Here is a 12,769-nt window from a genome sequence, read left to right as displayed (position 1 = left end):
TACTATCCGGCAAAATCACACCAGTTTCAAAACGAAACAACCAGTTACGGGCATCAACAGCGATCCTGAGATCAATAATGGTTCAAATGGGAGTTCATCTGAGGTCATCAGTCCCCTAGAACTTAGAACTACTTAAACCTAACTAACCTAAGGGCATCACAAACATCCATGCCCGAGGCAGGATTCGAACCTGCGACCGTAGCAGCAGCGCGGGTCCGGAGTAAAGCGCCTAGAACCGCTCGGCCACAGCAGACGGGTGACGGTTGCACAAGGTGGCTTCTGCAGTGGTGAAGTGATCCATAGCATTGGTCTTAAGGAAATGTGGGCAATTAGACCATTACGCACGACGAACGGAGCAAGTCCGTCGTGGCTGCCGTGACGGTAGGGCGAATGAAAGTAAGAGAATATCAGACACATTATCCGTGTGCGGAAATCTAAACTCGGTGCACGCGCACTAGACGACGATAACGCACGCAAAGGGTGCTGGGAGTGTTTTCTGCTTGTTATTTGTTCATGGTTTACTGTTATTGTTGGCATATGTGGCCAGCATCTACCATCAGCCTTACTTATTGATGCTTTTACACATTATTCGTATTGTTGCTTTTAACATTTTTCATTGAGTAGTTTCGCGGAAAATGCGGTAATTAGATAAATGGTTCAAATGGCTCTAAACACTATGGGACTTAACATCTGAGGTCATCAGTCCCCTAGACTTAGAACTACTTCCTTTTCTATGTATTGCTCCTGAGAAACGTACGGTTTCTTCTGTTTGCTTCGTATTCTAAAAATGAAATTCAGCAAATGGGACATGACCGTGCTAATAGAGGCGTATAGTGGGGAGGCGTCTATTTGTGCCTCACGGCACTTCGTACCGTAATAAGGTACGTGGGCTTTCGTTGATTTCTAATGTACAATAACTTTACTTTTTCATTTTCGATTTGTGTATGTAATGACTTAATTGACAAATGTTACTGAGCTGTGCGTGGCTCGTGTTCGTGCCATCTCTTATTTAACATCCTGTTTTTGCCCTACTGCCACCTCGTTATGTTTGTTTCAATTACCTGTGTCACTGAGTTGCTGCTTTGTCTGCCCGTGAGCGGCAGCAGCAGCGCTTATCGATATAACCCCTGCCGTATTATCTTTGCTGCACTGCTATTACTTCCCGGTCGTCGTGTGTCGACCAAGCAGTTGGAAGGTGCCAGCAGTTAGTTCGGACCTGGCAGTGTTTGAGTTGGCACGCGGCACCAGTTCTGTCGGGGCGCGGCAGCAGTGAGGTCCGGACCGCCATGACTCGCCCAATGCCTGCCGACACACGTGATTGGAGTGGCGACGACTTTGGTTGGTCGTCGGTGGGTCGTCTTGCCGGACGACGTGTATTTGGCCGGCGTTCGCTCATGGGTTGGCTGTGTGTGCCGACTCGTGATTCGCCTCTGTTTTTGTACAGTCACTGCCGTTAGCACTGTCTAGTTCTTCGTGCAAGTGTTCGTAAAACTGTGAGTAGTTTGTGTGATTTCGACTGACAAGTTATTTTAAATGTTGTCGGCGTACTGCCTGTGAGCAGTGGGTTGGCGTGGAGCAGTGAGGAATTCTCGGCGGGGCGTAGTTTGGCCGGGGCCAGCTGGAGATTTCGCGGTCTCGGAGAGTGTTGCTCACCAACCCTGGACACGAAAGTTGAGTTTTGATTTAACCTACCAGGAAGTCAAGACTTTTCACATTGTGTCGTTTTGAGTTCGTTGTCGGCTGTTGGAATATTCCCGCGAGCAACAACGTGGTTTTCAAGTTGGACAATTCTAGCCACTCTCCGGCGGAGTTTCACTGTATTTGGTTATTTGAATTGAAGTGCACCAGCGGAATCTTCTGCCTTGTGGCTGTTAACGTTACGGTTACCTGCCCTGGCCGTTGGCGTAAATTTCAGGCAGTGTGGTTTCAACGTCGTGTCGTTGCTATCCAGCACGGTGTGTAGTTCGACAGCTCCGTGTATGATTGGTTGTGGGTGCCAATACCTTCTACGTTGTTCCGATGAACTCGCTGTTGTGCCCTGGTTGGGTGAAGTGGAAGTTATCTTGTCGGTGGGTCCGCTGACTGTCGGTGGGTTGGGTTGTCGTCGGATCTTGAATGGTTCGCCCGACTGTCTGTCTCATCTAAACGAGCGTTAGTGTTTGAATTACAGGCCGACCCTCGAACATCAGGGCGCCCTTGTGTGCACTGCCTTATTTTTTAAAATTTGTTCTTGTTGTAGGTACTTGTATGGCTTCTAGCCGGCTTTGCGTTTTAAATTAGAGTTGTTTTACTCTTAAGTCCTTCAGCCTAGTTTAAGGTATTGTTTCACGTGAGCCTTTTGGCATTTTAAAAAATTTTTGAACTTTGAAGTCTTCGGCCTTCAGCCGATTTGAATTTAATTTGTTTACTTCAGCCTATTGAATTTTTAGGTCTTCAGCCTTCAGCCGGTTTGAGTTTGTTGTTTGTTCTTAAGGCCTTCAGCCTAAATTAAAGAACTGTTTCACATAAGTACTTTGGTATTTTTTAAAAAAATAATGTTTTGGAGTTCTATGTCTTCGGCCTTCAGCCAATTTAACTTGTTTACTTCAGCCTAGCTAGAGAACGGTTTTAAGATAAGGCTAGCTTTTTAAATTTCTGGTTATGCTTGAGCTTTATTGGCCTTCAGCCGTTTTTAAATTAAAGTAGCTTTTGTACTGTCTGCCATTGGGTTCCCCTAAATGGCAGGCAGCACCTCATAACGACCACGCTATGAGGGAAATAAACCCACAGCCAAACAGGTGAAGACATCAGGTAAACACGCTGAAGATTCCAGTCGATTAATAGGAACCTTTCCTTGCAGAGGTCGCCGCGACCACTGTTGTGTTCTCCAACAGTTTATTGAATGTAACTTCTTCTACAATACAATAGCGGCTGTACAATAGATGCAGACGTCCGTCGATCGAGCCGGAGATGTGGTTCCTCTCGGTCGGCTGGTACTTCGATCGGCGGTGCAGTACAGCGGCTCTTCTCGGAGCGGTTGCCATTAGTAGCGGACGACCGGGCGGGTCTGGAGCCAATAGAAACCCGGCATAGGAATTCGTGGCCGGATATGTCGCGGTGACCTCTGCAATGAAAGGTTCCTATTAATCGACTGGAATCTTCGGCGGGTTTACCTGATGTCTTCGCCTGTTTGGCTGTTGGTTTGTTTCCCTCATAGCATGGCTGTTATGCAGTGCTGCCTGCCATTTAGGGGAACCCGATGGCAGACAGCACAGCTTTCAGCCGGTGATTAAGTCCCAAGATTAAAGCCCTGTGTTTAAAAAATTTTTGGGCTCTTTTAATGTTTGATCGAAGAATAAAGTTGTATGTTTGAGTGTAACTGACAGCTCCTTATTTTGGCCCCTGTCCACAATTTATTCTATCTGCCCTGTCCTGCGGGTTAAGCAGGGCATTTCAGTTCAAGTTAGATTTGACTGCATCTTATGCTTCCTTTCAGCAAGCCAGGAGGCAGAAACTGGCAATCATCTATGACACAGTCCGATCATAAAATGTGTGAACAACATTGCTGTACCACTTGAGTGAATTCGTTCCTGTTTTATAGGCAGCAGCTTGTCTAAGCAACCACCTTCATCTCACGAAGTTGCGATCTTCGGGCCTCAGTTCCTCCATTAATGGGTAATGCACTGACGGAGAAAAAAAAGCTACACCAAGACGGAGTTTTACGACGTAAACCAATGTTGGTAGGCGTGTTTCTACATCTGAAATATGACGTCTATTCAAATTGCGCGCTAGTCGCATAAGAGTGGCGGTAGTAGTGCCATTATGTGGATGCAAATATCGTTTGCTTTAAATACACACTGTAACGGTTGTAAGCGTTAGTTACCTTTCAGATGGACTTGGTGAGTTGATTTGAATCAAGAATGCTTTTAAGGCGACAAAGAGCAACTATCGACACCTCACTGAGTTTGAACGGTGTAATAGGGCTTCGAGAATCTGGATGTTCCTTATGCGATACTGCAGAAAGAAATGGGAGGAATGTTGCCACTGTATATGACTGCTATAATCCGTTCATAATAAGAATAAACCCGATGTAAACATTGCACTATGTATTCTTCCGATTTTGCTGGAACCTCACTGGATTTCCGTTTCACGTGGGACTGTGGCCAAGCTTTCCCGAGTATTGTCAAGTACATGATACAATATCCACAGTCAACGTCTATCTTGAGGAGTTTTGGGAACCGGGGTGATGCAATTTTTTTTATTTGTGTAATTGAATGATGCTGGAGTTGTCGTTCGATGGCCGGCCACTCTGGCCGAGCGGTTCTAGGCGCTTCAGTCTGGAACCGCGCGACCGCTACGATCGCAGGTTCGAATCCTGCCTCGGGCATGGATGTGTGTGATGTCCTTATGTTAATTAGGTTTAAGTAGTTCTAAGTTCTAGGGGACTAACGACCACAGATGTTGGTATGTCCTGTAGTGCTCAGAGCCATTTGAACCACATGATGTCCCACATGTGCTCGATTAGAGACAGATCTTGTGATGTGATAGAGCAGACCTGTACAACATGTGCAGTGGGGCATTTGGGTGACAGCAGTGGTATGTGTGCGAGCGTTGTACTATTGGAAACACCTCAATGGAATGCCGTTAGTGAATGGCAGCACCAAAGCCCTCAGAGTGGTTGGTCCCTAAACAGCTCTTTTGAATCAATCCCAGGCTTGTTCGATAGGATTCATGTCTCGAGAACTTTCTGGCCACTCTAATCGAGTGATGTCTTTACTTTCAAGGAAGTCATTCACAAGATGTGCACGATGGGGCTGTGAATTGTCGCCCAAGAAGACGAATGCGTCGCCACTATGCCGCCGATATGGTTGTACTATCGGTCGGAGCATGGCACTCACGTATCGTACAGCCGTTACGGCGCCTTCCATGACCATCAGCAGTGTACATCGGCCCCACATAATGCCACCCCAAAACAGCAGGGAACATACACCTTGCTGCACTCGCTGGACAGTGTGTCTAACGCGTTCAGCCTGACCTGGTTGCCTCCAAACACGTCTCCGACGATTGTCTGGTTGAAGGCATATGCGACACTCATCGGTGAAGAGAGCTGATGCCAATCCTGAGCGGTCCATTCGGCATGTTGTTGGGCCCATCTGTACCACGCTGCATGGTGTCGTGGCTGCTAAGATGGACCTCGCCAGGCGTCGTGAGTGAAGTTGCGCATCATGCAGCCTATTGCGCACAGTTTGAGTCGTAACACGACCTTCTGTAGAACCACGAAAAGCATTATTCAACATGGTGGCATTGCTGTCAGAGCTCCTCCGAGCCATAATCGTTAGGTAGCGGTCATCCACTGCAGTAGTAGCCCTTGGGCGGCCTGAGCGAGGCATGTCATCGACAGTGCCTGTCTCTCTGTATCTCCTCCATGTCCGAACAACATCGCTTTGGTTCATTCCGAGACGCCTGGACACTTCCCTTGTTGAGAGCCCCTCCTGGCACAAAGCAACAATGCAGATGCGATCGAACGGCAGTATTGATCATCTAGGCATGGTTGAACTAAAGACAACACGGGCCGTGTACCTCCTTCCTGTCAGAATAACTGGAACTGATCGTCTGTCGGACCCCCTCCATCTAATACTCGCTGTTCATGCACTGTTGTTCACAGCTTTGGGCGGGTTTAGTGACATCTCTGAACAGTCAAAGGGAGTGTGTCTGTGATGCAATATGCACGATCAACGTCTATTTCCAGGAGTTCTGGGAACTGGGGTGATTGTGTAGTTGGACATCTGAATATTTTTTTAGACAAGGGAGTGTGACGTGTAGGGACTCACCTGTGTGGAATGGGCTCCACAATATCGGGCGAAGGAAGCCTCGGCTCTGGACGAGCGATGTGCTGCGGCCTACTTGCTGGGTTCGACTCCCGGCCACAGCCCAAGTCCATGAACTCCGTCTCCAGCCTCTGAACCTGCAGGAACATTCAAGATTAACATATACCATGCCACTCGTGCGTACCCCCCCGGTGGTATCTGATCGCTGCTTTAGAAAAAGAAGGGGAGAGGAAGTATGCAAGGAATCGTGCAGTGGCGTCCGACTGTTCGAATATATGTTAACACATACAGAATATACAGTCATATTTCCTATGCTAGAATTTCTGCGCCGTCGCATGAGCAGTTGTGAAATTTCGGTGAATCGAACAATATATGCCTTAGATAAGGGACGTGGACATGGTAACTAACATAGCGAGGTACTCTTTAATCAACAGGTCATGCTTTCGCCCAAGGTGGCTGCAGTGAGAAATTAAGAAATGCAAATGGCTGTGGTGTGAAATTTAAAAGTGCAAGATGGCAGTGGAGGGAAACATAAAAAAAAAATGAGAGGTGGAACTCGTCCAGTTGTATTTCGTGCTCTCTCTCTGTTTCTTCCTCCTCATCCCTTCTTGAACCAGTGTCAGCCTAGTATTAAAATGGAGGAGCCAATCATAACGTGGTATTCTCACAGGTATTGAAAGCAGGGTGCCAAACACAATTAGTTGTCATCTTACGTAAACTCCGTGTGAACTGTGTAAAAAGACTCAAAGTTGAAATGCATTTGCATGAAAAGGCGCCTGTATTGTCTCATTATTAAATTTCATCTTACTTGTGTGCACATAAGATCATAAATTGCGTAGCGTACAATATTTTCACGTCTGCTCATCATCTTCCGACAGGAGGCCAAACTCTAACTGCCCCTCCTTCCTTATTTTCTCTGATTTAGACACACCCTCCGTCATCCCACCCTCCCTCTCTCTCTATCTCTCTGTCTCTCGCTTTCTACTTCTGTAAATACTGTCCTATCTCATAATAAAATTTCCACTTACATGTGTGCACACAAGATCCAAAGCTTGCAATATTTCCCCGCTTGCATCATCATCATCATCAAAGTTCATCATCGTCATTCTGTTTTCAAGTGTGAAAAACTGTACTGCTTACAAGTGTCATATCTCTCTCTCTCTCTCTCTCTCTCTCCCCTTTCCCTCTCCCTCCCTCCCTCCCTCCCTGTTGCAAACAGTCGAGTAACTGAAACTGATGAAGCTCGTTGTTTGTATCTGTATTATGCTGGTAACTTGTTTGGGGCACTATATTATTACAACTGTTAACATGTTCAGTTATTCAGTTACTAATAACAGATTTTGACCTGATTGACTTAACTTCTTTAAATGCCATTATCTTAGCTTTATTCATATTTGTATTCTTTGCCCAGCAGATGTATCATGCGGCAAACTGTAAGTCATTCAAAGGCGTATCACATGTTTATCTAGTCTATTTTATTTGTTGCTTACAGATCAGCCATATCACAAAAACTTCGAGCGTTTCTTTTTTCAAACTGTTTTCCCTACACATTTGCATTAATTTACGTTTTTTATGCATTTAAAAGAAGCACAATTTGATCAGGTTGTAAGTCAATACACCCTAAGCCAAAAAAAAAAAAAGGCTCACGGCGGAAAAATAATCCGTATCGGACGGAAATCGGTAGATATGTTGCAATGTTTCACGTGTACAGGCGAAAAAAAAAAACCAACAACTAGATTATTTATTGAGCCGCGGCGCGGCTCTCGGGTGCAAGACGCTATCGATGACTCCTCTGGTTGAGGTTGGCACTATGTGCGATCGCGAGCGCCTCCTGTCGGAGCGGGTCCTAACGGGGGAGTGAGTACGAGTAAAGAGAGTCTGGGGCGGACAGCAGGGGAGAACGGACATTGCGGCCGCACTCTGAGGCGACAAGAGAACAGTTGTAGTGCACGGCCGAGAAGGGAGCGTGGAGCAAGGCGGCAGTCAGCATCGCTTTCCGGGGGACAGAGAGTTGCGGCAGTCCAGCGAGCAGACACCAGCTCCGGGAGCAGTGCTCCGGTTTGTGGACGTGACGTGGGTCGTATTTTGGCGCAGTATAGTTTGCTCGGTACGCATCTGCTGCTCCCTTTGTGCCCACGTGTGTTGTTCTGTCCGTATGTGCATTGAAAAGGTTACGCTCCGGCAGGAACAGTGGCTTGTGCTTTACGTTCATGCACCCTGACTCATTTGTTTTGCTGCAGGCTGCTGTAATTTGAGAGATTTTTTTTTCGTCGCTATTGTCTTAGCCCGGTGGTGCCTAGTATCCGAGAACAAGACAGCTAACGTGTGACCTGTTGTTTTGGGTTTTGGAGTCCTATTTGGGCAACCTAGTTATCACGCACACAAATGTATTGCTGCCGAGTGAGGTTAGCCCCAATCTTGTGAAATTGAGCTTTCAGTGACTGGCCGTCTGCAAATTAATTTAACCTTTGTGGTGTGTTTTTTTTTTTGCTTTCAATGGTGACTTTCTTGTCATTCATTTGTGTATGTTTCGCCGTTAATGATAACTGTAAGATAGCAAGGGCTTGCGTATCGTGACTGTATTTTGGCTACTGTTTAATTTGATTTCTTGTTAATCGGCCTGTGGTTCGGAAGTTGGTTTGAAGGTAAATCCGTGGGTAAATCTTTACTGGACCTAACTGTTAACTGATCTTGCGTTGAACTAATGCCATTATTAAATCGTTTCTTGTGTGCTATAAATTGTATTGCCATAGACAAGGAGACAGGGCACATTCTGTGGTCGAGGGGTAGGCACGGTTGCTGCTTTGCGCGTGCCGTCTTGTCGCTCGCTATCATTTCCCGCCTTAGTACGGCCGGCGTAAGATTTGTTTGCTCGCGGTTTATGTCCGCTAGTCAGCTGTGCCTGCTCCCGCTTCAGGGTGTGACGCGTCTCGTAAGGCGTACGCCGACTTTCAGTCACTGTTACTCCTGTGTTGCTGTCGGTCGCTCACCGAGACGTTAGTCTGTTTTAGTACGGCGGCCACTGGGCCGTGACGATGTCCGTTGATGACCAGCGTTGGGGGCGGTCGTCCGCTCTGAGTGGCTTCGGTCGCTTGGACTTGGCAGTTACCTTCTGTTTGCAAAAACAGACATAATGTCTTATGGGATAACAGCAATCAGTGATTTTATAATGTTACTTTAAATCCGTCTTGATTGCAATCAAGACGGATTTAAAGTAACAGTTACCTTCTGGTTAAACAGATCAAACTTGTTCATTTGCTGTAAATTCCTAAGTAATTTGTGAGAAAAGTTGTAACTGAGCTTTTCCTGATTTTACACAATTGAAGCATTTTGGTAAGGCATTTTCCTATGTATGTTTTATTTAAATGAGAACTCTTTATTGGTGTTATTCACCTGTTGAAGCTTAACATAAAATTTGTAACTTAGCTTTCATGATTTAATTTAAGCATTCTTGTAAAGCAGTCCTTTACCTACGTTTTATTGATTGGTAATTCTTTATTGGTGTTATTCATTGGCTGAAGGTTAACATATGTTTGTAACCAAGTTTATGCCCTTGCTTAATTGAGATTCGTTAAGAGCCTTCATTGCTGCAAGATCATTAAAGATTGGGTGCTTGTAATTGTGAATACTGTTTATGTTGTGGGCTACCCTTCCACTTCCATAGCCAAGCTGTCCTATCTACCAGTACATTTATTTAAGAGAAAGAGCTTCTCAAATTGAGCAAGTCAGTACCGTGTTGGTACACCTCTCGCCCTCATGCAAGTAGTGACTGACAGGACTGATAGAGGAGATAGAGAAGATACAACGAACAGCGGCGCGTTTCGTCACGGGATCGTTTATCTGGCGAGAGAGCGTTACGGAGATGCTAAACAAACTCCACTAACAGACGTTACAAGAGAGACGATGTGCATTACACAGAGATTTACTACTGAAATTTCAGGACAGAACTTTTCAGGAGAGTCGGACTACATATTGCTTCCCCCCCACATACATCTCGCACATTGTCAACGAGGAAAAAATTGCAGAAATTGGAGTCAATACAGAGGCTTGCCGACATTCATTCTTCCCACGCACTATTCGCGAGTGGAACATGTTTGGAGGGATCAGATAGTGGTACCGAAAGTATCCTCCGCCACACACTATTAGGTGGCTTGCGGAGTATGACGTAGATGTAGGTGTAGATGCTGCTGGATGCTCTTCTGAAGGGTATCGCGAGTTAGGTCGTCGAAACCCGAAGCTAGCTGGAGGCGCCGGCCTATAATGCTCCAAACATTCTCACCTGGAGAGAGGTCCGCTGACCTCAGTGGCCAAGGTAGGTCTTGGCAAGCACGAAGACAAGCAGTAGAAACTCTCGCCATGCGCGGACAGGCATTATCTTGTTGAAATACGAGCCCAGGATGGCTTGCCATGAAGGGTAACGAAGCGGGGCGTGGAATATCGTCAGCGTACTGCTGTGCTGTGAGGATGCTGCGGATGACAACCAAGAGGTTCAAATGGCTCTGAGCACTATGGAACTTAACATCTGAGGTCATCAGTCCCCTAGAACTTAGAACTACTTACCTAACTAACCTAAGGACATCACCCATGTCCGAGATAGGATTCGAACCTGCGACCATAGCGGTCGCGCGGTTCCAGACTGAAGCGCCTAGAACCGCTCGGCCACACCGGCCGGCCAACCAACAGTGTCCAATTGCGAAAAGAAATGGCACCTCAGGCCGTCATGCCTGGTTGTTCGGCTGTACAGTAGGCGATGGTCAGGTTGCTATCCAATCGACCTCTGGGACATCTCCAGACACGTATTCGGCCTGGAATCTCATTGAGTGGAGTAGTGATGAGTCTTGCTTCGAGCTGAGCCCCAATGAGCAGCGAAGATGTGGCTGGCACAGTGGCGGGACTCTGTCGCCCTCCGTGCAGTCCAACAGTGCTGGTCGGGCGTGCCGTTTCGTTTCACAGCACGGCGAGCCCTTTGGTTGTTGTCTGCCAGACCTTTACACCACAGATGTATGTCGAAAACGTTCTATGGCCTTACAATAATGTTCTCTCAGGGAAACATTTAATTATTCGATGGCCCGTTTGGTGCCCTTCACGGCAGGCCATCCTGTGCTTTGTGCTTGCCAAACCTTGCCCTGGGTAGCAAGCTCGGCGGATATCCCGCCAACTGAGAAAGTTTGGAGCGTCGTGGATAGAGCACTCCAAACAGCTCGGGAGTTTGACGATCTAACGTGCCAATTGGACAGAATCCGGCGCGCTATCCTTCAGGACATCCAGCAACTCTACGAATCAATGCGAAGCCGAATAACTGTTTGCATAAGGGCCAAAGGTGGAGCACAGCGATACTGCCTTGCTCTATTTGTGAAGCCCTTCCTCTTGAATGAATCATCAAATTTTTATGAAATTGTACTCGTGTGTTTGTCAAAAATGTTCAAATGTGTGTGAAATCTTATGGGACTTACTGCTAAGGTCATCAGTCCCTAAGCTTACACACTACTTAACCTAAATTATCCTAAGGTCAAACACACACACACACACACACACATGCCCGAGGGAGGACTCGAACCTCCGCTGGGACCAACCGCTCAGTCCATGACTGCAGCACCTCAGACCGCTCGGCTAATCCCTCGCGGCGTGTGTTTGTCTGTACATGTAAATCACAGCTAGCGATTTCCGTCCCATTCGGATAATTTCTTCGTGGTGCGTTATTTTTCCCCCCTTAGGATGCAATTAAAAAAAAACAAATAAGTGAAGGAGGAAGAGAGGTGACCTGAGGTAGCACTCACCGCCGTCCCCAGCCCGAGGATGCTGTCTATGGAGAACTTGCAGGGCTGCCTGGCGCCCGCGTCGCCGCCAGGCCGCCCCCGCCGCCCCCGCACGCCCCCGACAGCCGCCTTCCTCGGGCCCCCGGCGTCCTCTCCCTCCTCCTCGGCGTCACTGCCGGACTCCGCCGGCAGCTGCAGCGCCACAGAGAGCGGGTCCTCCTCACAGCTGGCCTCGTGTCCCGCCATGGCGCCTGTCCACTCAGGATCGCCTCTCTGACGTCGCCTTCTGAAAAACACAGCCACGACTCAACACGCTGCGCTGCCTTCGTGGCAGGCTGCGCACACTTTGTGAGTAACCGAGCCCGATGACTATTAGCAACCTTTCGATACCGGCGGATATCGATCACTTCACTTCTAAAGAAGTTATAATAGGTATGCATGAAACAGAATGTGTTACATACACTATTGGGCCGTGGTAAAAATTGCTGTTTTGAAGAGCGCGCCGCAGCCCGTAGTGTGAAGCAGTCGCCCTCCGTTCCTGCCGGTGGCGCCACTGTGGCAGACGCAGCTTTGGTGTCTTCCTCTGGTGGGAAACGGGAAAGGTTGCCTGTTCACGTTCATTTAAGGGGCGCTATGAGCTCGCTAAGCGGCACCTTCTCCAGTTTGCCAATGACACCGCCTTCCTTGCCCTTGCCCCCATCCTGCAGCGTTCCCAACACCTTCTCCAATCCCATCTTGACCGGTTCACCGCTTGGTGCAACCAGTGGTTACTCAAGGTCAATCCCTCCAAAACCCAGGCGATCATTGTAGGCAAAACCACCCCTTCCTTCCATCTCCTAGACTTCTATGTCACCATCTATGGCCGTCCTGTCGCCCTCATCCCCACCCTTAAGTACCTTGGCGTCACCTTCGACCGTCGCCTCTCCTGGACCCCCCATCTCCGGACACTCCAAGCCAGGGCAAGCTCCCGACTCTGTCTCCTCAAGCTCCTTTCCGGCCGTACATGGGGTCTTGATCCCTCCACCATACTCCACACCTGTAAATCCCTCATCCGCCCTATCCTTTGTTACGCTCTTGCGGCCTGGATCTCCGCCCCCCCTACCTTTTACAAATCCCTTCAGATCCTCGAACGCCATGCTCTCCGCCTCGTCTATCGCATACGTCTCCCCTCCCCCACGCGGATCCTGTACGACCTCATTCTGTTCC

The 12,769-nt window shown here is 47.9% G+C and overlaps 1 protein-coding gene across 1 annotated transcript in view; it reads right to left on the bottom strand.

Annotated features, from left to right (window-relative positions):
- Positions 1-11,809, bottom strand: part of LOC124718744 (homeobox protein engrailed-2-like) — a 148,909-nt gene extending 137,100 nt beyond the window's left edge. Inside the window, exons 1-3 of the mRNA XM_047244359.1 lie at positions 11,585-11,809; positions 5,811-5,944; positions 2,917-3,046 (exon numbers count right to left, since the gene is read on the bottom strand). Of these exons, the coding sequence (XP_047100315.1) occupies positions 2,917-3,046; positions 5,811-5,944; positions 11,585-11,809 (489 nt within the window). The remainder of the gene's footprint in view (positions 1-2,916; positions 3,047-5,810; positions 5,945-11,584) is intronic.
- Positions 11,810-12,769: the final 960 nt, after the last annotated feature.

The sequence above is a fragment of the Schistocerca piceifrons genome, chromosome 10 (genome assembly GCF_021461385.2).
Source record: "Schistocerca piceifrons isolate TAMUIC-IGC-003096 chromosome 10, iqSchPice1.1, whole genome shotgun sequence".
NCBI lineage: Eukaryota > Metazoa > Arthropoda > Insecta > Orthoptera > Acrididae > Schistocerca > Schistocerca piceifrons.
The sequence above is the reverse complement of the archived record's forward strand: the minus strand, read 5'-3'. Positions and strand labels throughout refer to the sequence as shown.